We start from the raw sequence: 26,392 nt of genomic DNA, 5'->3' as shown, positions 1-26,392 counted from the left end.
AGTCAAGTTATGCTAAAAATGACAGACCTGAATCTTGTCCTATCCTGTGCCATCTTTTTGAGTTCTGATACACTTGAGCCTATTGCTGCAGGCACAATGTCAGCCTACCTCATTAGGGGTCTTCTTGTCTTTTGCTGATCCTCCACCTTTCCAAGCAATATATCCCTTCTCAAGGAACAGCCTCTTGTAGCAACATGTCCAAAGTGTGAGAGACGAAGTTTTGGCATCTTTACTTCCAAAGAACACTCTGGCTACCCCTTTCCCAAGACCTATCTTTTTTGTGCCTTTGGTACTCCATGGGATATTCAGTACTTTTCTCCAACATCACAACTCAAAGACATCAATTCTTTTTCTGTCATTCTTGTTCTTTGCCTACTTTAGTAATCAAACTAACATCACTGCTCTTCAAGATTTTTGAGAGATCGCTGATAGTGGACTTGCCCAAAATAATTTTATCTCCTGACCTCCTGACTGCTGGTACCAAGTGCATTGGTTATGGATCCAAGTAAGATGTAATCATTGACAGTTTCAATCTTTTATCCATCTATCATAATGCTAAATATTGGCCCAGTGGAAAGGACCTTTGTTTTCTTGATGTTGAGACATGATTCATATTGAAGTCTTTGATCCCCTAGCAAGTATTTCAGATGGTCCTCCTCATTTTTAGCAAGCAAGGTTGTGTTAGCTCTATAACACAGATTGTTGATGAATATTCCTCCAATCCTGATGCCACATTCTACTTCACAAAGTCTTTTGTCATGAATTATTTGCTCAGCATACAGATTGAATAAACATGGAGAAAGGATACCTCTCTGATGTACATCATTTCTGATTTTAAACCATGCGATATTCTTTTGCTCTGTTCATACAAAAGCTTCTTGATCCAGGTATAGATTTTGCATGAGCACAATTAAGGTTCTGGGAGTCCCTTTCTTCTCGTGTTAGTCTTCATAGTTTGTTGTGGTCCACACAGTCAAATGTCTTTGCATAGTCAATAAAACACAGATAGACTCTCTGGTATTCTCAGCTTTCAGCCAGGATCCATCCGACATGTGCCACAGCTTCTTCCAAACCCAGCTTGAACTTTGAGAAGTTCCCTGTCAATTCACTGTAACAGCCATTTCTAGATGTTCTTCAGCAATATTTTGCTTGTATGTGATAGTAATTCTGTCGTTTGATAATTTCCACATTGTTTTGAATTGCCCTTCTTCGGGAATGGGAACAAATATGGATCTTTTCCAGTCAGTCAAACACTGTTCTCCAAATTTCCTGGCATAGACTAGTGAGCATGGCTAGGATTATATCTGTAGCTGAAACATGTCATTTGTTACGCCATTTATTCCTGGGGCCTTAGTTGTTTGCCTGTGTCTTCAATGCAGTTTCAACTACTTCCATTGTTACCCTTGGCTGTCATTCTCTAGTTAATGGTAAATCATTAATAAGAAAGCTTAAAGGACAATAGCAAGAAACCCTGGTGTGTAATGCTTAGTGCTTGGCTAATAACAAAAAGGTCAGCAGTCCAAGCTCACCCAGTGACCCGGCGATTAGCCTAAGAAATCCTGTGTGGACTGTTCTTCACTGACCTGTTGATGGCTTTGTTGATTTACTCATGGCACACTGCAATAATAACAACAAGAAGTTAAGTGCTTGGAACAATGGATCTTTTCATTAAATTATAAATAAATGTCTCAGCCCGTGTAAAGAAAGCAAAATGGTGGTCACTATACAGATAGAAACAAAATCTTAATGCATTTAATTAAAGCAGATGCTGTCAGATGAAGTCTTTAAGGAGATGTCTGAGACTTTCTTTTGCTAATTGATTTATCTATTGGTTGATGGATCTGATCATTACTAAGATGTCTATAAGCTTCTAAGAAACTATACAGTTCCCATCCCAATGCTTATATGAACCTTAGTAATGGAAATCAGAAAGAAAAGTCGTTTTTCTGAAGAATCCATTGAATTACTCCAATGTTTTCTTTTGTTCATCCTTTGGGACTCTTCTGAGAAAATTAATTAATGAGAAGACAAAGAGAATACCATCCAACCAATAAATTAGCTGCCAGAGCAATATTTCTGCAAATTCAGACATTTGTTCTAACCCTCAAAACTCCAGAGTGGAGAAGTATCACAGACAGATGTAGACTAAGTTCAGAATGCTGTGAGGTGTTTTTCAAGTCTGTGTTGAACCAAAAGTGCTTAAGGAAACCCAGAAGTGAGTGGCCAAATTGCTGTCTACTCTTACTTTCGCTTCCAAACTATATTCTTTTCATAAAATTAATACTATATTAATCAGCGTTCTTTATTTCAGATGCCCTAGTGGCACAGTCCTAGGGAGCTCTAGTGGCCTAGTGGCAAGAAGCTGCACTGCAATCCCAAAGGCAAGCTGTTCATAGCCGCCAGCTGCTCTTCCAGAGAAGGATGGGCAATCTCTTCCTGTGTGATTAGCTATCTCTGAAAACCCACTGGAGGGTCAGGTATGGGTCGGTTCTGACTCAACAGACACAGCAACAACAACAAAGTTGCATAGTCCAGAGAGAGTTGTGCTGTTAACCCCAAGATTGTGTCTCTTGTCATTCAAATCCACCATAGAAAGATGGACAGATCTCTTCCTGTGCAATTTACAGGCTCAGGAAAATCACAGCAGGAATTTCTATGAGTTGTGTGTAACTTGATGGCAAGGAGAGAAGAGAGTTGCAGAGAGGATTAAGTGACTACTGACTGAAAAATGGGTTGGTTGAACTTTCCCAGAGACCCTCCACTGTTACATTGATTCTGACCCATAGGAACCCGATGGGACAGAGTAAAATTACCTCATAGGGTTTCCAAGGGATCATCCTCCATAGCGTGTTACAAACGGCCTCACATTTCCACAGGTGCTTCACCTGACACAAAAATGGGCTGTTTCCTTCCATTAAGATTTACAGTATAGAAACCAGATGGAAGGTTCCTATGAGTTGAAAACAATGCAACAATATGAAGTTCAAGTTTGATTTTTTTTTTTAATCTTCACAGAAACAGATTACCCCATCTTTCTGCCTCAGAGAGAATGATGAGTTCACACTGGTGGTCTTTTCATTAGCATCTGGGCTTTTTAACCTCCTCTGCATCAGAACTTCTAAAGAACACTGTGAAGTTCTACTCTGACTAAGATGGGGTAGTCGTGAACAGATAACATGCCATTAATTATTATTATTGCTTTTGTTTATTGTTTATTTAGTGTTTCCTATATGCTGAGGATTTTGTTGTGAGAGCTCTGGTGGCCTAGTGTTAAGGAATCATGTGCTAACCCAAAAGGGAGCAGTTTGAAGCCACCAATTGCTCCATGGGAGAATAAAGGGAAAAATGGGCAGTCTCACTTGATGTGATTTGTTGTTGTTGTGTGCCAGCAAGTCAGAACTTACCTAGATCTGACCCTCTAGCAGGTTTTCAGAGGTGGTATATTGCATGAGAAGAGATTGCCTATCTTTCTCAGCAGAGCAGATGGTGGATTCAAATCATGGACCTTTTGCTCCAGCGGCACAATTCCTTTACCACTAAACCACGAGAGTTCCACAGTGTGCTTAGACTGGGCAAGAAATGACTACCCCAGTGATATCTCCCCCTGGGCAACCCAGCTATTCTCTACTATTACATCCTATGTTGTTTTCTGCTTAGTACTTACCATTACCTGTTTATTTCACTTGTGATTGTTGATTATCTCTTTTTATTATAACATTAACTGTAGCCTTCCCAGTGAAATATCGTATAGTCACAGTTCATAGGATGATTTTTAATGTCACATAGTAAGGACTCAGTCAATATCTGTTGGATTTACAAATGATTACCTGATTGTTATGAATTATATTGTACCCTCTAATAACACATGTTATGAGTCCTAACTTCTATACTACAGAGGCTCTGGTGCCCTTGTACATTAGGAGAGGTAAACTGCTAGCCCAATAGGTGCACTTCTCAGGCAGTTGGAATTCAACGGTGACTCTGAAGGAGAAAGATGTGCAATCTTCTCCCATGCGATTTACAGCTTCCAAAAACCCACTGAAGGGTCAGCTACAACTTAGTTTCAACTGGCAATGAGATGATGATGATGAATATGTAACATTTCTTGTATCTAAAGTGTCAGCAGGGAAGGATATCAAGATTGATAATTTCCACCATTAATATTTGGGACTGTCCTCTGCAGAAATAGTCAGTCCATATCAGACTCTACAACAGGCCCAGAACAGGACCCAAAACATTGAGAAGCTAAGTCCAGCCCTTTCATGAATGCCCTTACAAAGAAATGTGTGGAAGTTAGAAGTGCAGCATTTGGGATTTTGCAACATCTATCTGTATTTGAAGACCAGCTCAAACTTTTGCTAAGCTACGTCACTTCTTTGCGCCTCAGTTTCCTCATCTATAAATTGTGAATTATGAGTATATCAATCTCATAGCTTTAGTGAGTGACTGAACTAAATTAATGTATTTACTGCAGCTATAAAACTGCACTCATCTCATGGCAACCATAAGAGTCAGACGCTAGACAGTACACAAAGGGGACATTAAAAACCTAAGTGCTCAATAAACATATTAACAACTTATGCATCCTTGAGACCTGAACCTGGATTTCTGTTCCCACCAGGGAGATGAGATATAAACAATAAAAACTAGCGAGTGGTAAATTCTAAAATCTTAGTATTATATATTATATAAAGAGATTGAAGACTTGCTCAGTATTTTGCACTAACGTTTGAGCATTTCCCATTCCTCATACTTTAGAGAAGAGTCATATTCAAAACAGATTTACTGAGTGACTCCAAATGACAAGACAGTATGATAAGTGAGAGTGGCAGAAACCTATCTTGAGCAAGAGAAATAGTCCTATGCCTCAAAATTTCTGAATTGCAAACATGCCAGCAAAATGTAAAACAGTGTCCCACGATCCCTTCCTTCCCTTGAGCATCAGAATTCAATTAAAAGCATGCCCCATCTTGCCTGACCCAAAGTGTTTTAGATGAGAGGAACCTGGGATCCAGAAACGCTATCTCTAAAAATGTATCTGCTGTATATGCCCCAAAGTCCCGTGCTGATCGAAGTGGGAAAAGTGCATTTGATGAAGGAAGGGAATCAGATAGGTCGACAGTTAAAAAATCGCTCCTCCTGTGTGGTTTACTCCCTTGAAAACCTACTGGATAGCCTTAGCTGACTCGATGATACACAACAAGACAGCTTTCCAGCTAGTCCTTTACGGTTGAGCCTGCATTACTGCTCATGAAATAAAATAATCTTGCAATCCTGTAATTTCAGATTTATTGCCATCTCTTTCTAGCCAAGAGTCGTTCTCACCACAAAATTCTGGCAGAGCCCACGTTGCTATTCTAACATATTCAAAACCTCCGTGACAAGCTCCCCTTTAAAAAGGCATTAGCGTGAGTGCCATGGGAAAATACACTCCAAGGTTGTAGACGGATTGATATGATTTCCTTGATTGTATCTTTTTATTTATGAGGCATAATTTATGAGTACTGGAGAGGCAAGCTGCAATGAGTGATGACTAATGCCAGCTAGAGTAATAAATCAGGAGCAGTGAAAGAAGCGATGATTTTGATCTAATCTATTGAATTAGCTGTTGGCCTTAGCCAATATGGGTATTGGAAAGACCTTTTTGATATCTATTTGTCTCCCTCTTGGGACGTGGTAACAATCTCATTACATGCCCCTCAGAAACAAATAATTTTCATTGTTTGCCTGTTAACATGCAACCTGTTTACTTGACTTATTAATTGCATGTATTTGATTTTGGTTCATTTATGTTACAAACTGTCATCAGAATATATGCATATTCTCTGATTATAAACAAATGCTATTGCTTGATACACTGTGTCCTTAAAGTGGTTGAAATGCCTTAATTTTAAGTCAAAAGTTGACATTTTTCTACACGGAAGCATGTCAAAGAATATCTCAGAAGTTGGAGAGAGCACAAAAAAATTCATCCTCTCTCCATCCTCTGGGAGCATCAGTTCTAATACAGCTCTTATAATAAGTGGCCTGAGAAGAGAGCAAAATCTTAAATTGCCTCAAGGACAAAGACAGACATCATTGCTTACATTGGGATTCAGCAGATTAGAGGCTTTCTGGGAAAGATCATCGGCTGAATTTTGTTATTCCTCCCTTCTCATTCTTGGGTGCAAACACAAAATGAAATAAACCTCAGCTGGGTGCCGACAGTATACCCAACATCACAAAGTGTGCCTCCCTGGTTCTAACAAGATTTGTGGCATTTCCACAGCAAAGAACATCAGAAAGCATTTTTACACCTAAGGAAAGATTTTTTTTCCCCCAGTGATATAATAAAGGAAAAAAACCATATCTGAAATTTATACTAAGAATGGCTTTTTACACTGAGACTACATCTGCAAAGAATCAGTCCTAAGTACTGCTATTCCAGGGAGCTATGAACCATCGAATGAGGTAAAACATTTGAGTGAAAACGACTTTCTAGTTAAGTGTGGAAATTGTGCTAAAGAATAACTGTATTAACATAAGTGTCAGGACGGCCGCCACTCAGGAGAATGTGTGCTGCATCTCCTGTTTCCTTCGACTCTGCAGAGCATGCTGCCTTCTCTTTCTCTTTTGCAACAAATTACTGCAAATGATACTCACAAATTCTTCTTTTCCCTTTGGAATAAAATTAAAAGGACAAGTGCAGAGGGGAGAGTAATTGGAACTATTCAGAATCTTGTCCATCTGGGCTACAAGGGGGAAAATTCACCCTGCAAGTCTCAGAGTTGTTTGGATACTAAGGACTTGAATGTGAGGTGCAAACAAGGAATTAAATGAGCTCTGTAAAGTTAGGTTGAGATCCTGTATGGTGCAAACAGTTAAATCACGAGACTGCTAACCAAAATGCTGGAAGTTCAAGCCCATGCAGGGATTACTTGGAAGAAAGTCCTAACAATGTTTCAAAACCAGACTCACTGCCAAAAGTTCTCATAACCAACTCTGAGTGGACCTCCACTGGATATTCAAGGCTGGACATCTTCAAAGGAAGACACTCGGTCACTGAAAATCCTCCGGCACTCACTTCTATGCTGACGTAACATGTCGCCATGAGTCAAATTCAACTGCCCAGCAGCTAGTATTTAAAGTGAGAGAACTTTGATTTTGTTTGGAACTGTGATCAGTGAAATCTGAGTTATAATGTGTTCCAAGAGAGATGTGTGTTGACCTTATTTCAAGGGTGATCTAATATATCACCCTAAACAGTGATAACTTGAGCAGAACATGAAAATATATGGTGCCCAGATTTCTGTAAGGAGCTCTGGTGGTGTAGTTCTTAGGACGCTGAGCTGGAGATGGAGCCGTTTTGGCAATTCGTCTTCAAAAGCGACCCTCAAGAGAAATATGGGTAATCTCTTCCTTTCTGATTTGCAGCGTCAGAAACTTGTTGGGAAGTCAGCTGTGATTCAGTTCCAACCCAACCCCATAATAATGAGAGAGAAATTTATTTAGCTGATACTGCAGAGAATAACTCTACGTGGTTCTCAAACAATATTGGCCATAAGACTAACCTGAAAATGGGTGAAAAGACAAATTTCCAGAATCTCACACTAGAAATTATGATTCAAAGACTCCAAATTATTTTTATGGCAGTGATTACAGACTATATTTTTGCAAAGATGACTCTAAAAGAAGATTTCTAAACGTCAGAGTCAACAATACAAGACAAAAGATTAGACTGTTTTCACAGCAATGGGGCTTTGTCAAATTGGCGGTTGACACAAAATATAATTTAACCCTTAAATAATTGTTCCTTTGGGGGAAAGAAGTTCATAAAATAACTTTAATCTGAAAACTGAAGATAGTAAAAGTAGTTTAAATGTAAAATTAGACTGAAGAGACAACAGTAAATATGTATATAAATTTTCTGATGACCTAATCAATGCTACTCTTTGCGATTAAACAGTCTTCTTCTTGTTGTTGTTGCTATGTGCCACAGATTTTCCTGTGATTCATAGTGACCCTATGTACAACATCCCTAAACTCTGCTCTATCATGTGGCCAACCTTATTGTCTCTGACACACCATTACCCCAGTCACTATATCAATCCATCTCATCAAGGGCCTTCCTCTCCTGCGCTGTCACTCCACCCTCCCAAGCATGACATCCCTGTTCAAGAACTGGTCCCGCCTTGCAACATGTCCAAAGTATGTCAGATGAAGCTTCAGAATCCTTGCCTCCAAGAAGCAGCCTGGTCTCACCCTCTCTAGGATGAACTTATTTGTTCTTCTAGGGGTTCATGGTATATTCAGTACTCTTCTCTAAAACCACAGCTCAAAGACATCAATTCTCCTTCTATTATTCCTAGTCATTATCCAGCTTTCTGCTGCATAGCAAGTAATTGCAAAGACTGTGGCCTGGATTAGGCACACATTGATGTCCAGACTGACATCTTTGCTATTTAGTACTTTGGAGAGGTCTCTGATAGCTTATTTTCCAAATACAATTTGTCTTTTAATTTCCTGGCTGCTGGTACCAAGAGCATTGATTGTGGAGCCAAGCAAATTAAAGCTGTTAATAATCTCAGTTTGTTCATCACCTATCATGATGGTGCCAATTGGCCCAGTGGTGAGAATCTTTGTTTCTTTGATGTTGAACTTCAATCCATATTGAGGGCTGCAGTCTTTGACCTTCTGCAGAGGGCACTTCAGGTCTTCCTCAGTTTCAGCAAGCAGAGTTGTGTCATCTGCATCGGTCTTAGTTATTTTGTTTTTATTTATTAGTTATTCTAATTTCAAAGACAGATTACTTCTTTTCTTAGTTACAACTGAAAGCTAGTTCTCTAATAAATGGAAGAAAAGTCATTCCCATGAAGTTGGAATTGACTCATAGCTGACACTCTGGTAGGTTTTTGAAGGCTGTAAATCCCCTTAGAGTAGATGACCCATCTTTCACCCCCAAAGCTGCTGGTAGATTCGAACTGCCCGAGAGGCATGGCCTTTGGATTAGCAACACAACTCTGTATGCCCTTCACCATCAGAGCTCCTAAATTGGAATAAAACTCAAAACTCAAATTCATTGTTGTTAGTTGGAACTGACCCATAGCTGACTTTCCAGTGACTTTTCAGAGGCTGTAAACTTCATGAGAAGAAATTGCCCATCTTTCTCCTCTGGAGAAGTTGGTGGATTAGTATTGCCTATTGGTTTTTATTTTTGTTTTTGTTTGTTTGTTTGTTTGTTTGTGTTATTGTTTATTGGTTTGATTTTATTGTCTTTGGTTTGACAGTGCAAACTTCAGCCACTAGATCTTCCTACATGGAATAAAGTTAGTACTTACTCTCCTTTTTAGCAGTCCCTGATCATGTTTGGTCAGAGGTGAGGAATGTAAACATGTGCTCATCCGACCCAAGTAATACATGTTGCAGTGGAAACTTTAATTATCTTTTATTACAAGAGAGTAAGTCTATCTAATCTGAATATTGCAAGTATAATGGTATTCTGAATGTGTCAAAATGAAAGGCGTCCTTCCTCTTCTTTCCATGCCTCTTGCCCAAGGAGTCTGTCCATAGCCTTACTTCTGTTTCTCCCCCAGCACTGCCCTTTATTTCCTCTGCACAGCCCAATACACCTTCTTCAAGAAACCAGTCTGTTGGAGAGGATGTGGCAGGATAGGAACTCATATACATTGTTGGTGAGATTGTAGAATGGTACAACCACTCTGGAAGGCAATTTGGCTCTTCCTCAAAAAGCTGAACATAGAAATTCCATATGACCCAGCCATTCCACTGCTTGGAATATACCCTGAGAAAATGAGAACTGAGACAAATGGAGACTTGTACACCAAGGTTCATAGTGGCATTATTCACCATCACAAAAATATAGAAACAGCCCAGGTGTCCAAACACAACCGAATGGATTGAGAAATTATGGTACATTCACACAATGGAATACTATGCAGCATGCAGGAGCAATAATTTTGTAAATTATTACATAACTTGGGAAGGACTAGAGAACATTATGCTGAGTGAACTAACTTGGTCCCATAAGGACAAATACTGTATCAAATCATTATTGTAGAATGAGTATGAGGAATCTAAGGGGGAGATGGGTAAAACAGAGGGATGAGGATGTCCAGGGGTTGGAGGGGGCATTTAATCATACAGCCATACAATTTGATGAGTGTAGGGTGAGGGAAATGGGAAGGAACTGATGTGAAAAACAATGTATTTGAATTTTGGAAATAAACTAGTATAAAAAAATAAAAAAGAAGAGAAACCAGTGATAAAGTAAGTGAATCTTAGGATACAATCCAGCTGGGTTGATTTCACAGTAGACAGGGGTAAGAAGATAAGGAGATGGAGAAACAATAAAGCAATAGATGGAAAAGGAGAATAATAGGCAACTTTATGTGTGTTCCAAAGGTGTTAAGTTTCTTGATTTTTATATCGGTTCATTGAAACTGAAAAAGCAGGAAATATCACTCAATATTTCCTACTCCAAAAGAACTCTGATGGTGTATCTGTAGCATGTTGTATTTGAAACTAAAATGTTTTCACCCAAGATCTTGGCTTTTTCTTCCTCCCCTCAGAAGAATAAGTCTACATCTAGGGCATCATCATTTCTCGCTTAGTTCAAATTAAAAAAAACAAACCCACCACAGTGATGTTTGCCTTGGAGACTTTTTATTGAGAGGAAAATCATTGCTGAGTCTGTTTTTACCTTCCTTCTGGTAGTTTCTGTGTAACAGAGATGCTGCCTTGTAGTGGAAGGCTTGTGAAATCCATAATGCTTCATTATCTCAGCCAGCCTTCCCTCCGCTGTGACTGCTCTCATTTTCAGAGGAGCTCATGTAAATAGGATGATCCTGTTTTGCATAAGCATGTTGATTTACATGAATGCTATTTTGATCTCAAATTGATTGAAGACTAAAAAGAAAGAGTAAGAAAAATAGTAATGTCTTATGAAGGTCTCTTGCCAAAGACAAAAGACAAATATTCCGAGACACTGGTGGGCACTTGTACAGCTGGGTTTTTTTGCCTTTTATTATTGTTTTTTTAAAGAAAATATTATTAAAAATACAGCAAAGCACTATCATATTGGTGTTCCAGAGTTTTGAGAAACTCTTTTGGAAACAGGATTTCATATAGTAAAAAGTCACCTAATACATGAAGGTAAGAAGTTTAGTCCTATTTGCCAATAGCAGCATAAAAATAATCTTTAATATTATTTATGATTCTACACCCAATTGAAAGTAAAGACATGTTAATATTTGAAACCCAGGGCCGGCACTATGATGGGTGTGTTCTATAAATTTTATCTTCTTTATCTCATTTTCTCTCAACATCCATGCTGGCATTCCCGCTCACTTCTATTGGTGGTCAGTAATTAATGGATAACTTGCTGGATTTTTGTTACACCTAGTCTGTATTTTCCTTCTTTTTCTACCTCACTCATTGTGCTTTTAAAATCTAGATGCCCACATAAAGATAATCTTCTCTAAGGTCTGTCTCACATACTTTGGGCACATGGCCAGGAAAGACTGATCCATGGAAAAGGACATCATGATCAGAAGGGTGGAGGGACAGTACAGGAGAGGAGGACCCCAGATGAGTTGGAGTGATACAGTAATAAGCACAATGCGGGTAGGTGTGTCAGAATTAGTGAGACTGGCTCAGGACAGGGAACGGTTCAGAGCTGCTGTACATAAGGTCGCTATGGGTAACAGTCAACTCAACAGCACATAACAACAATAACAACAACCTTCTTTGATGAGCAGTGTGTGTACATTGTGTTTAAAGCTTACTAGAAGCCATCTAAGGCATCATCAAGTAGAGGTACCATCTCTTGGTCTCTATTTGGAACAAAATAAAATGAATGGAAAAAAGAAGCAGGCAAGGAACTATTCAACAGGGCTGAAAGTCCTCACATGCCACAGCTTCATCTAACCTGAGACCAGAGGAAGTTGACAGTGTCCAGTCATTCTTATCAGGAACACAATAGAAGATGGAGAGGGAGTAAAATATAGGGAAAAAATAAAAATTCCTTTTTTAAAAGTGAGACTTCCTGGATCTACAAAGATGAAAGAGATTGAGACGAGTATAATACTTTTTGAGGAGGTAACAAAGCACAAGGAAGCTAGATTTATAGAAACAGAATAGACAGAATGGAATTAACAGTAATAGTTACACATAAAAATTTAATTAGTGCCATGGAACAATTTGTATGAAAATTGTTAAATGAGAATCTGTTTGTTGTATATGTTTTTAACTAAAGCTCAATGAGTCCTCCTTGGAGGCAAGGATGGTGAGGTTTTGTTTCACATACTTTGGAAAAGCTATTAGGAGATGTTGGTCAAAAAAGGATATCATATTTGGAAAGGAGGAGGGCTGGCAAGAAAGAGGAAGACCCTCAACAAAATGGATTGACACAGTGATTGTAGCAAAGGACTCAGGTGCGTCAGGGTGATAAGGACAGAGTAATATAGAACAAGGTTCAGAGGGTTGCTATGAATCATACTTGACTGCACGTAACAACGTCCACAACATATGTCTTTAAATCATCACTGAATCTTTGCTCTTGGAAAAATAATTTTATATCAATATGTGCTCCTTATTTTCCATGCTTTCCCAAGGAATATTTCTTCTCAAATTTTGTCACACATTACTTTAAATGTTAAAAAAAAATCCTTCTTTCCACTCGTATAGAGATATTTATTGTAAGAAAATGATCTGAGGGAAATTGAGCAGTCAGGAACTTTCCTCATTAGCCCTAAAACCATAATGCTTCATCAATAACTCCTAGCGCTAGCTTTCCTGTTATAAGACAAAACCTAAGGAAATCAAACTCACTATTGTCAAAAATAGATCACTCTTGGCAAACTTCCATCTAACTTCCCAGATTTTAAATCTTAATCAGATCAGACTGCTTCATCTTCCCCCCACTAACCTTTTGGTTAACAGCCCCACAATAATGCACGATGAAGGGGCTGACATTGTAGTTAGAGCTGGACTTCCACTCCTGTGAAGCCTACCTCTCCTATTGCTGAGACAGATTTTCTTTTCTTTCCTTTTCTCTGTCTGTCCTTAAAATGGAGATTGTGGATGGCACCAACATTTAAGTCTAAATGAAAACAGGGTGTTGGAACTCAACAAGAAGCACCTTGTAAGAGAGATTTAGGGGTACTCACTTCGGAAACCCATATTCTAAAATTGGAACAATACTGAGAAGTTAAGCATGGCGCTGCAGAAGGATGACACACAAATTCTTGAAGCATTCCATATTTTCATAGGAACACTCAAACACTGTTGGTGGGACTGTAAAACGGTACAACCACTCTGGAAGGCAGTTTGGAGCTTCCTCAAAAAGCAGAACATAGAAATTCCGTATTACCTAGCTATTCCACTGCCAGGAATATACCCTAAGGAAATTAGAACTGAGGCTCAAATGGACAGTTGTACAGCAATTTTATAGCAGCATTCCTAGCAACACTATTCACCATAGTAAGTACAGGGAAACAGCCCAAATGTCCAAACACAATCGAAAGGATTGAGAAATTGTGATACGTTCACCTGATGGAATACAGCACAGCACTCAGGAGCAACAATTTCAAAAATTACTCTCTATCTTGGGAGAGACTGGAGAGCATTATGCTGAGTGAACTAACTCAGTCTCATAAGGACAAATACTGCATAAGAACATTATTGTTAAAATGGAAGTATAACTAGTAAAATGTGTGTGGGGATCTAAAGGGGAAGGAGATAAAGAGCAGAAGGATGAGAATGGGCAGGAGAGAAAACATAGGGTCACTCAATTTGGTGGATAGACGGAGGGAGTTAAAGGAAATGACAAAGATACTGAGGGGACCTGAAAAGACAGTGTACTTGTGGACATAATTCAATCGCAATTAATTTTATAAAACACAGTGTTTGAGAATGATTATATGAAACACAATGTGAATGAAGGAAAGTGAAACACAGCATATATTAATTTTGTATGCAAATCAAAATAACAATTTTTTTAAAGCAAGAAAGATTTGGGGATTGCCTTCAGAAAGATTACAATCCTAAAACCCTGTAGAATAGCTCTACCCTGCACCCAAGGGGTTATTCTGAATCAAAATCAATTCATCCACAAATGGTGTTGCTCTTCAAAAGTTCATTGTGTTGGAGTCAGAACCAACTCATAACTGATCTTCAACGGATTTCCAAAGCTGTAAATTGCGTGGGAGGAGATTGCCTGTTTGTCTCCTACAGAGGAACATCTGGTCAATTTAAACAGCCTTTGGGTTACAGTGTTAACTCCCTACAGGCTATGCCGTGAGCAATATTATTACTGCCATCCAGGAGAGCGTGATGCTGAGTGATCTAACTCAGTCCCATAAGGATAAATATTGTATAAAACCATTATTGTAGGCGAGCTCTGGTGGCCTAGTGGCAAGAAGCTGCATTGTAATTCCAGAGGTATGCGGGTCAAATCCACCAGATGCTCTGCTAAAGAAGGAGGAACAATCTCCTCCTGTACCAGTCAGATCTTGTTTGACGGTTGTTGTTGTTGTTGTTATGTGCCGTCGAGTCATTTGCGACTCATAGCGACCCTATGTACAACAGCCCTAAACCGTGCTCTATCCTGTGCCAATCTCATTGCCTCTGACAAACCCATCCCGAGTGCCCCAGTCACTGAATCAATCCACCTCATAGAGGGTCTTCCCCTCCTGCGCTGTCCCTCCACTCTACCCAGCATGATGTCCCTCTCTAAAGACCTGTCTCTCCTTACATGTCCAAAGTATGTCAGACTAAGCCCCAGAATCCTTGCCTCCAAGGAGCAGCCTGGTTTAATCCTCTCTACGATGAATCTGTTTGTTTTCTTGGCAGTCCATGGTACATTCAATACTCTTCTCCAGCACCACAGCTCAAAGGCGTCAATTCTCCTTCTATCCTCCCTAGTCATTGTCCAACTCTGATGCATAACAAGTGATCGCAAAAACCATGGCCTGTATCAGGCACACCTTAGTCTCCAGAGAGACACTGTTGCTCTTCATATTTTGGAGAGGTCCCTAACCGCAGGCTTTCCCATCGCAATACGTTTTTTTATTTCCTGGCTACTGGTGCCAAGAGTGTTGACCGTGGAGCCGAGCAAACTGAAGCTGTGAACAATCTCAATCTCTTCGCCATCCATCCTGATGCTACCGATTGGTCCAGTGGTGAGAATTTTTGTCTTCTTAACATTGAGCCTCAGTCCATATTGAAGGCTGCAGTCCTTGACCCTCTGTAGTAAGTGCATGAGGTCCTCCTCAGTTTCAGCAAGCAAGGTTGTGTCATCTGCATAACGCAGATTGTTGATAGATCCTCCACCAATCCTAAGGCCACGCCTCTCCTCATAGAGCCCCGCCTCTCGGATAATCTGCTCTGCATACAGGTTGAAAAGGTATGGAGACAGGACACATCCCTGACGTACACCCTTCCCAATTTTGAACCATGCAGTGTTGCCCTGCTCTGTTTGACGGTACGCATAAAAAAATAATAATTTTTTAAAAAATTTTTATAACTCATTATTGTAGAATGAGTATAAGGATCCAGGAGGTGGAAGCAGAGGCATGTGGATGTGCAGGGGGAAGGGGATAATAATCATTGGGTTGTACAATTTGATGGGTGGAGGGGTGAAGGAAATGGAAACAATTTGTTCAAATTTGTATTTGAATTTTGTAAATAAACTAGTAGGGAAAAAATAAAATAAGGAAAAAGAATAAGTATTGATTGCTGAGACAACCTGAGCATATCTACATATTCTTGAAAAATTAATCCATAAATGAAGGTGTTTGTCTATGGACAAATTAATATGCATGATGCTGAGTATACTATTTATGTATTTGGATGAGATAGAGAATCAAATGTGCAGTAGATTGTAAAGAGCACATGAAAATAAAATTCTGGCTTCCGCCCTTGTGACATTTTTCCCTTGGACAAGGTGGTGAAAATCTTTCGAGCCTCACTTTCATCAGCTATAAAAGAGGGCTACCCCGAGGGTCTCCCTACCTCACGCGGTGTCCTGGCACGCGGGGCGGGGGCGCAGCGGGGCTGCCGGCCGCACACGGACATTCCAAAGACCCCCGACCTCTCCCGCTCTCCAGGCCTTGCCCAGCGGGCCGGGTGGCACGACCAGCCCCCGGGGCTCCCGCCGGTTCCTGCTAAGCGCTCACGTATCTCTGTGGGACTTTAGACAAAAACACACGGGTCAGTGGCTACTGGTCTTGCTTGTTCACCGACTGACTTCCGGCTGGCAGGAGTTGGCGGGGACGTGGTGGCCCCTTATCTGGCATGACTGACACAGTCCACGCTTCCGTCCGTGGACCTGGCCATGGCCAGGAGTTGTTTGTGAGAAGCTGAGTGAGACAGACGTTTTATACTTAAGTCACAGCCGCACGCGGACCTGTTAGAGGGGCCTCCAGGCTGGTGTGTCCTCCTTTTGTTAAAAGATTTTCAATCCAGGGGATCCCATGCTCAGTGGATGAATGCAGACACAAAACAGCAAAACTTGTATGAAGATGTAAAGTGCTGAACAGATTTTTCCTTTTTTACTCTTTTTATTTTTTAATCTGAGTTGTGCCATGTTCTGCAGTTGTTTGAATAAAAGTTTTATTTATTGCAAAATAAAAAAAAAAAGGGGGGGGCTAGTAATTCTCCACCTACCTACAAGGTTGTGTTATAATGACTTGTTGTTGTTTGTTGTTAAGTGCCGTCAAGTCGCAGGCAACCCATAGCGACCCTATGAAGGAGAGTCCTTGACGCTTATAATGACTTAGAGAAATAATATTTGTTAAATAATTTTGTAAGTCACAGATCCTGTACAAATGTAGTCCGCAAATGAGTAGGAAATGTATCTTGGCTCTTTTAAAAAGCAGATCTTGGGAAGCTCTGGTGGCCTAGTGGTAAGGAGCTGCAACTACAATCCCAGAGGTGCATGGTTCGAATCAGCCAGATGCTCTGCTGGGGAAGGAGGGACAATCTCCTCCTGTACCAGTCAGATCTAATTTGACGGTCCACTCACGCAAAAATAATAAAATAAAAAAAAATTTTAAAAAAGCAGATCCTGCTGTGTAAATCAGTTAGTTACGAGTGTGTCTTTTTAAAATGGGGCTTCTAACACTCCTGTCAGCAAGGTGGTAGAGATTTGCATGTGACAGCAGCCTGATACTACCTCAAAAGTTTCCTTTTCACAAAGCAACCCATCAAAAATGTGCAGAAACATTGATAAGAGTTGGCATAAACAACTAACCATCTCTTTGATATCTTGTCTCTTAAAGGCATGACTATGTCAAAAGCAAAACAAAAACACAACTAACCTCTTATTATTCTCAATAGTGGTTTTATCTTAAATATTTCCCAATTTGAGTATTCTGCCTGACTGTTTAACACTGTGCACATCTAGCATATGTATATTATCCAAAAAGATTTTCAGTTTTACCTTTAAAACTTGAGTGCAAGTTTTAAAAGATATTGAAGAGGACATTAAATGAGGCAAAATATCCCTAAAGTTAGACTCATGTTGTTGTTGTTGTTGTTTAATGCCATCGAGTCGTAGACGACTCATAGCGACCCTATGAACAAACAGCCTGAGCACTGTTCGTACACAGAGATTCCAGAGGCAAGCCATTTAGGAAGTGGATGTCACTCCTGCTTCCAGGCTTGTTTTAGTCGGGAAGCTCCAGCCAACACTGTCCACCATGGGTACTCATTACCACGATTGGCACATCACTGTCACAGTCGTCAGCATCACAGCAACCACGAGTTACCCCTGTACAGCAACACACAGACCAGTGCTATACCACCTAGAAGAATGTTTGACAGGAAAACAATTTGAACCTGGCCGAGGGCCACAGATGAAAATCACCCACCTTTGGCTTGGTAGCATAATTTCCTTTCCACTAAGCCAACATAGCTCTCTCTTTGTTGTTGTTGTTATTGTTGTTTGGTGCCGTCGGGTCGTAGATGACTCATAGCGACCCTATGAATGAACAGCCTGAGTGCTCTTCATACATAGAGTTTCCAGAGGCAAGCCATTTTGGAAGTGGATGCAAAAAAAAAAAAAAGTTAGACTCATACCTTATAAAAAGTAAGGATATTCCCACTACAGAAGGTCAAGGATTATACTCTTCAGTATAGATTGAAGCTCAATAGCAAGAAAACAAGGATTCTGATGAGTGGCCAGTTGTCAGCACCATGATAGATGGAGAAAAGACTGAGGTGTTAACAATTTCACTTTGCTTAGTTCCACATTCAACACTCTTGGCACCAGCAGTAAGGAAATCAAAAGAGGAATTGCTCTGGGGCAGCCTACTGCCAAAAACCTCTCAAAAGTGCTGAAGAGCAACAATGTCAGTCTGGAGACTAAAGTATGCCTGACTCAGGCTATGGTCTTCGCAATTACTTGCTATGCATCAGAGAGCTTGGCAACGACCAAAAAGACAGAAGAAGAATTGGTACCACGGAGTTGTAGTGCTAGAGAAGAGTATTGAACATACCATGGATTGCCAAGAGAACAAACAGAAACCAGAGAGAGTGAAACCAGGCTGCTTCTTAGAGGCAAGGATTTTGAAGCCCCATCTCACATACTTTGGGCATGTTGCCAGGAGGTACCAGTCCTTGGAGAAGGACATCATGTTTGGAAGAGTGGAGGGACAGTGCAGGGCAGGAAGACCCCGGATTAAATGGATTGACACAATAACTGGGATAATGGGGGTGGGGAGGTAGATCTCTCAGAAACAGTGAGACTGGCTCAGGATAGAGCAGAGTTCAGAGATATTGTGCATAGGGGTCACTATGTGTCATAGGTGACTCAATGGCACATAACAACAAAAACAAAGACTCGAACCCAATATCCAGTGATGTCAAATATATTCTGACTCACAGTGACTCTGGAGAACAGAGGCAACTGCTAGCACACAGAGTCTCCAAGGCTGTAACCTTTATAGAAACAGATGGCTGAACCTTTCTCCCCAAGAGTGACCAGTGAGTTAGAAATGCAACCAACCTTTCTGTTAACAGTTAATGCTTAAACACCGTGCCACCAGTGCTCCCTAAACACACAGACAGTCTTCTTGCATTGCCATTTAGATCTATCATTCTGATTGATCACTGTGTAGTTGGCTATTATTGGGCCTAATTTAACCCTATACACTCACACATCCATCTATTCTGTCTATTGTACCTGACGTCCTACAAATTACTTACTCATGCAAATGATGACCTGAAGCAACCTTTTAGGATATTCGTGTTTAATTATACAAATGGCGCTTGATAAATAAGATTATACATCCTTCCATATGTTTATTCCCTCCTTGATGAAAGGAAAATTTAATTTTCATGCAGATTTGGTCAGGACGATGTTTAATAAGTGCTGAATTGTATGGAGTCTGCAGATCCATCCAGTTTGCAGAAGCTGACAAGATCACTCCGCTTCCCACCCAGAGATGAGCAGCTTTTAATTGGGCTCCACCAGCCTGTTGAATTCTGAACTCCACTCCTAAACTGCCTCTTTGTGTTCATCCAGTCAAAGGCAAAAGGAGGGAAAGCCTCCTTCTCTGGGCCCCAAAATAGATCTCGTTCCACTCTGATTAGCACCTTTTTATTGTCAACACCTGTTTCCCTTCATCTTGAATATGTCCTGCTCTTGACTTGGGTTTTGTTGATTTCTGTTTGGAGGTCTGGGCAGTGAACTCAGCAGGAAAAGCATCCAGTACCTGGACACGGTGCAGAACCGGACCAACCCCTCCAGAAGGCCTCCAGGCTCCCAAGTTCCACGCTGTGTCTTCGACCCAAGCAGTCGTTAACATCAGTGCCCCTGCAAAGCCCAACGGGGTGGTCAGTCTCTATAGGCTGTTCTCCAACACCTCCAGTGGGGTAGTGATGGTGGTAAGTGGCACACCTTCTGGACTAAGGATCCAGAATTGTCATACTTTTTAAAATCCTTGCTACAACATCCTTGCTCCTTTTCCTCTATCATCCATTTTGAAATGCCCCCTGGTGGTTCAGGAAACACTAGGATGCCTCTAGGAAGAAAAAGTGAGCTATTAGCAAAATGCAGGGAAAACATGAAGACACAGAGAGAAATGCCAAAGGTAGTACAAAATCTAAATGCTGTATGAAACCCAAGACGTTACAGGTAATCAGATGAAATGAATTGAATTGGGGAGAACCAATTAACCAATTAATAATTAATAAATTAAGCCAGTTAATTTAACTCGGCACTTACACTCAAGGCACGTGGTCAGGTTGTTAACAACGATAATTAATGTTAGTATGAAAAAGAAAGTGTCGAGTGACTACCTCGAGAATTCCCTTGTTCTGCAAAATCTCTGATTTCACATTCAAAACTTAGTCTTTCCTTTGATGACTTCCAGAAAGTTCTGTCCATTTGGGAGAAACATGAGAGGGGCTTGTTGGCATAACTCCAGCTCCATTGTTGGTCTATTCACGTATTTGGGATGCAGTAGGGACAGACAACAAACTTCAAAGGAAAAAAGCATAGTTCACACTGTGTTTTACTCAAGTCACTTGCTGCAAAAGATACAAAGATTCAGCCAGACCAAGTCTTGCCTTATTTACATGAGACAAAGGCGCAGTGGGATGATGTCCCTGGTTCCCCCGCACATAGCTATGTTCCTCTCACGTTTCTCATGAATAACTGGAGATTATAATGCTTTGTTCACACAAACCTCAAAGAAAAATTGTACTGATACAGGTATTAAATTATAAATTATTTAGACCAATTTAACGAACAATTTGGGCAAGTGTGGAGAAACCCTTTGAGACCAGGGTACCAAGTATTGAATCACAATTTCAAATGATAAACCCACATGCAAAGCCTTGTATTGAATATTAAAAGAATATTAGCATATATGCTAGCTACAGGACTTTGTATTCTGTAAACATAGATAATGTAAATATAATCAACTCTTGATTATCTATGCTTGTAAAATGATAATATTAATAAATTAAAATTATTTCTATTTGGAGTGCATGTATACTTTTTTTAAGCAAAGATAGTTCTTCTTAATTATATGCCATTTATGCCAATGTGATAGCTTATTTGCATTTTCTGAATGCTTTTACTCTACAGAGTACTTAGAAAACCACAACATGGTCAAAAGTTTACTCCAACTAGGCCAGGAAGTTTATAATCCGTGAAAGATGATTGAGAAAAGACTGTACCACGCCCTTTAGAAAAATATTCACGCTCGTAAATATCTGTCCCTAGCTCTAATATGGACTTAATTGTTGTGTTGTGGTTGCTATGTGCAATCAAGTTGGAACTGACCCACAGCTGATCCTCTTACAGGGTTTTCTGAGGCTGTAAAACATCTGGTAGGAGACGACCCTTCTTTCTCCCAGGAAGCAGCTTATGGATTCACACCTGCCTGCCTTTGGGTTGGCAGCACAACCTCTTACCAGTAGGCCATAAGAGCTCCCCAGCAAGGACTTCAGGGGATTTTTTTTTCTCCACCTAGATTTTACATACAAATACCCACTAGTGGACTATGGGCCTAGAAATACAATTCAAATATAAACTTTTTTTTCTACTTTTTTTAAATTTTTCTACTAGCTTATTTACAAAATTCAAATACAAATGCAGACTTTTTTAAAAGAAAGCAATATTCTGAGGATCATAGCACTTGCTTTTTATTATATATTGCATGTCATTTTCTAACATAGTTGTTGTTGTCATGTGCCATTAAGTGGGGCACAACCCACAGCTCCACTCCAGTAAGTTTTCAGAGGTAGTAAATCACATGGCAGGAGATTGCCCACCCTTTTCCCCACAGAACAGCTGGTAGATTTGAACTGCATCCCTCTGGGTTGGCAACAAAGTTCCTTATCGCTTAAACACCTTAATGATTTCTATTTTATTTTCTCAAACTTTTATTTCATTGTTTGCATATTGCTTTTTGTGTCCAAGTCCCATCTGTTTTCATCTGGATCAGTCACTCCCTAAGGGTATTTTGCATCCCCCAGAGCACCTAAAATAACTCTCTATTCACTGCACCCTGTGTGCTTGGTAAGTAGTTATCCACGTTCTCAGTCTCAGGATCATTTGGTATTCTATGTCCTCCAACAGCTCTCTGAAGGCACCACTACCCAGCAGACCCTGCATGGCCTGCAGCCCTTCACTGCGTACTCCATCGGGGTGGAGGCCTGCACCTGCTTCAACTGCTGCAGCAAAGGACCAACAGCTGAACTGAGGACTCATCCTGCTCCACCCTTGGGGCTGCCCTCTCCCCAAATCCAGACACTGGCCTCCAGGACAGCTTCCTTCCAGTGGAGTCCCCCTCTGTCCCCTAATGGTGTCATTCACAGGTAATGGATCAGCTGAAAGAAGGCAGAAACCAAAGCAAGAAATGCCTACAGACAGTTATAAAGCACTATGAGAAGAGGGCTTACCCATTGTGCAGATAAAAAGGCACAGTGAGTTGAGTGGTAATGTTACTAAACCAAACTTCCAAACTCACTGCCTTCAAGTCAGTTTCAACTCAAAGCAACCCTCCATCTGTTTTCCAAGTTTGTAAATCTTTATGGGAGGAGATTGTTCTTCTTTCTCCCACAGAGCATCTGGTAAATCAAAAAGCCAGCCTTTCTGTTAGGCAGCTCAATATGCCAATAAGTCTGGTGATATAACTGGTAGGTTGTGGAGCAGCTAACCCAAAGGCAGCCCCTCTCTGGTGCTCTGACTACAGGGAGAGCGATGGGAAATCTCCTGTGTGATTTACAGTTTCTAGAAACCTACTGGATGGTCAGCTCTGGGATGGTTCTAATTTGATGGCAATTAGTGAGTGAGTGATGCCACTTGGAGCCCCTTAATGATAGAAAGATGAACAACAAGGTCATCTTTAATTTAAAAATGTCATGTGTTTGTAGTCATTAAAAGGCAATTCCCGTCCTTGTGACTCTCTGGAATCGTTCAAGCTATAGGCCTTAGCTGCTTTTATTAAGTTATTAATGTTCTTAAGTCAGGTTTCCTTAAGTGGTGCCTATAGTTACATGCTAAACTAGTACCAGAACAATTGATGGTTCTTCAGATAATAGAACCTTGGCAATCTGTTCATGAAAGTTCATGCAGAAGGCCTCTGGAGTCCAGTTCTATTCTAGAGCACATGAGTTGCCATGAATCAGAATCAGCAGCTCAGCAATTGGGGTTTTTCTGTTTTGTGGGATATGTGTGTGTGTGTGTGTGTGTGTGTGTGTGTGTGTGTTGCATGTTGTCAAGAATTTCCTTGATCTAATTTAAAATGTTTCCATGAATGACTCATTGAAGGGGCCTCTGGTGATTCAATTAATGGTAAGGAGTTGCACTGTCAAGTCAAAGGTGTGCGGTTAGAATCCACCAGGGGCCCTGTGGCAGAAAGATGGTCATTCTTCTCCTATAAGACTTACTGCCTCTGAAAACCTGCTGGAGGGTCAGTTATGAGTCAGCTTAGACTCGACAGTACACAGCAACAACTAGGTGAAAAAACAAAAACGTTTTCTCTTTAAACAGAAGAGAAAAATTTTATCATTGTCTTCTTAAAAGCAAAAGACATTTCTACCAATAAAAATTACTAGTTGCTGGGTGGGAAACTATGTTTGCATACAAGTGGCATCTTTTAGCAATATCAGCTGCTCATTCATAATAATATTAATAAGATGTTTCTAAAAACAATTTCCCACAGAAGGAGATTGTAGTCTAATTGAGGGTGGGAGGGGTAAATGACTCCATAAAAATAGAAACCGTCTTAAAAGAGCAAGTTAAACTCACTCTATTATCTGTCTTCACTTTCATGTTCATTCTCATTCTAGCTATGAACTCCAATTCTATGCAGCTTGCCCTCCTGACACAGCCCTGTCTTGTACTCCCAGTCAAACCGAGACCAAGTATGTGGGGCAAGGGCAGCAAGTCAGCCTTGGGGGTCTCCAGCCCTACACCACCTACAGACTGAGAGTGGTGGCGTACAATGAGGTGGGCAGCACAGCTTCTGAATGGATCAGCTTCACCACCCTCAGAGAATGTGAGTAGATGGGTTTATCTCCACTAGCCAGGGCAGCCTGAAGGCTGGTCCCAGAACATGGGAGAATACACTGTTTTAAGAGTATTGGGTGAGTGCTCAATCACACTGAGTGCAACCCAGACATCAGTGAAGATGCCAATTGAAGAAATGTGTCTACTGAACTTACTAACATGGAAATCAAGAATGAGTTGAGGAAGATCCTTCATTAATGATGCAGTGAAAACCAATTTAGAGAATATTAAACTGGGTGGGACAAATGGTTAAAACATTCAGTGATGAACAGAAAGATTAGAAGTTAATTCCATCCAGAGTTACCTTACTAAAGAAAGGCCTAGTGGTCTAATTTTAAAATACCAGCATGGAAAATCCTGTGGAACGCAGTCCTACTCTGATGCACATGACATCAGCGTGAGTCAGAATGACCCACTGGCTATTGGTGACTAGTGAGTCCTGGAAAGAAAGAAAATGGCCTAACATGTGCAGACAATTCATTAACGATACTCCACAGTTTCTTTTCTAGTTGTTGTTGTTGTGATGTGCTGTCGAGTCATCTGTGACTCATAGCAACGCTATGTACAACAGCTCTGAACCCTGCTCTATCTTCAGCCAACATCGTTGTCTCTGACACAACAACCCCCATTACTGTGGTCACTGAATCAATCCATCTCATCGAGGGTCTTCCTCTCCTGTTCTGTCCCTCCACCCTCCCATACATGACATTCCTCTCCAATGACTGGTCCCTCCTTGCAGCATGCCCAAAGTATGTCACACGAAGCTTCAGAGTCCTTGCCTCCAAGGAGCACACTGGTTTCACCCTCTCCAGGTTGAACCTGTTTGTTCTCTTAACAGTCCACAATTACATAATATGATATCCAGCACTTCTAGAAAGGTTTGAGACATGGCACTGCCAGGAAAAGCAATAAGTCGACTGAATACAAAATCAAACTATTATCTAATTAATCTGGTGACTTCTTATATTTTCAATAACTTTTCAGATTTTTTATTCTCTAAAATGACAAATAAAAGAAGTATTAAAAATAAGTACTTAGAGTCAGAACTGACTACACATTTGCCAGTTGTTGTGTATCATCAAGTCAGAACCAACCCATAGCTGACCCTCAGGCGAGTTTTCAGAGGCAGTTAATCACATTGAAGGAGATTGCCCATCCTTCTCCCACAGAGCAGCTGGTGGATTTGAACCTACAGGTTTCGTGCCTACAGGTTTGCAGTGCGATTTCTTACCACTAGGCCTCCCAGACCCAGTGTAAAATGAAAATATGGTTTCTCTGTTTAAAAACCATTAAGAATTTCAAGATAGCCATGAAGCAAAGGCCAACCACTGCCATCAAGTCAATTCTGACTTGTAGTGATACTATAGGACACAGTAGAATTTCCTATAGGAAAATCTTTATGATATCAAACTGCCACACCTTTTCACTTGATTTAAACTCCCAGCATTTCAGTAAGCAGCCCAATATTTCATCATTGTACCATCAGAGCTCTTCCATAAGATAGTAATACTTTCCTGCTGTGATTCCGTCCTGCGCGGCTGTTCTTTGCAACAGTGGTGTTTTATTGCCGTCCTCTCCCACATAAACGTGAGCCACCAACCCATGGAACAGTCGATGGACATGAGCCCCCTGCAGTCCCAAAACTACCTTTTCAGTTGTGAACTGAAAGCTGACAAAGATTGTCACTTTAAGGTGGATAATGATGAAAATGAGCGCCAGTTATCTTTAAGAACGGTTAGTTTAGGGGTTGGTGCAAGGGACGACTTGCAGATTGTTGAAGCAGAGGCAATGAATTATGAGGGCAGCCCGATTAAAGTAACACTAGCAACTTTGAAAAATGTCTGTACAGCCACCGGTTTCGTTTGGGGGCCTTGAAATAACACCACCTGTCATCTTACAATTGAAGTGTGGCTCAGGGCCCGAGCATCTAAGTGGGCAACACTTCGTAGCTGTGGAGGAAGATGCAGAGTCAGATGATGAAGAGGAGGAGGATGTGAAACTCTGAAGTATATCAGGAAAGAGATCTGCCCCCACAGGTGGAAACAAAGTTCCACAGAAAAAGGTGAAACCTGCCGCTGATGAAGAGCATGAAGATGATGATGATGACGACGATGATGATGATAAGTTTGATGATGATGATGAGGCTGAAGAAAAGCACCAGTGAAGCAATCTATGTGGGATACTCCAGCCAAAAATGCACAAAAATCAAACCAGAATGGAAAAGACTCAAAACCATCAACTCCACAATCGAAAGGACAACTATCTTTAAAAAAACAGGAAAAAACTGCCAAAAAAGCTCCAAAAGGACCTAGTTCTGGAGAAGACATTAAAGCAAAAATGGAAGCAAGTATAGAAAAAGCGCATTGA

The 26,392-nt window shown here is 40.6% G+C and overlaps 1 protein-coding gene and 1 pseudogene across 1 annotated transcript in view; both read left to right on the top strand.

Annotated features, from left to right (window-relative positions):
• USH2A (Usher syndrome 2A (autosomal recessive, mild)) overlaps positions 1 to 26,392 on the top strand; it is a 1,454,174-nt gene that overhangs the window by 1,410,222 nt on the left and 17,560 nt on the right. Inside the window, exons 65-67 of the mRNA XM_006890571.1 lie at positions 19,678 to 19,887; positions 22,091 to 22,329; positions 23,806 to 24,014. Coding sequence (XP_006890633.1) covers positions 19,678 to 19,887; positions 22,091 to 22,329; positions 23,806 to 24,014 — 658 coding nt within the window. The remainder of the gene's footprint in view (positions 1 to 19,677; positions 19,888 to 22,090; positions 22,330 to 23,805; positions 24,015 to 26,392) is intronic.
• LOC102860247 lies at positions 25,628 to 26,392 on the top strand (annotated as a pseudogene).

Source organism: Elephantulus edwardii, unplaced genomic scaffold, assembly GCF_000299155.1.
Source record: "Elephantulus edwardii isolate Elephantulus edwardi_28Jun2011 unplaced genomic scaffold, EleEdw1.0 scaffold00090, whole genome shotgun sequence".
In the NCBI taxonomy this organism is placed as follows: Eukaryota; Metazoa; Chordata; class Mammalia; order Macroscelidea; family Macroscelididae; genus Elephantulus; species Elephantulus edwardii.
This window is presented reverse-complemented; position numbering and strand designations above follow the sequence as displayed.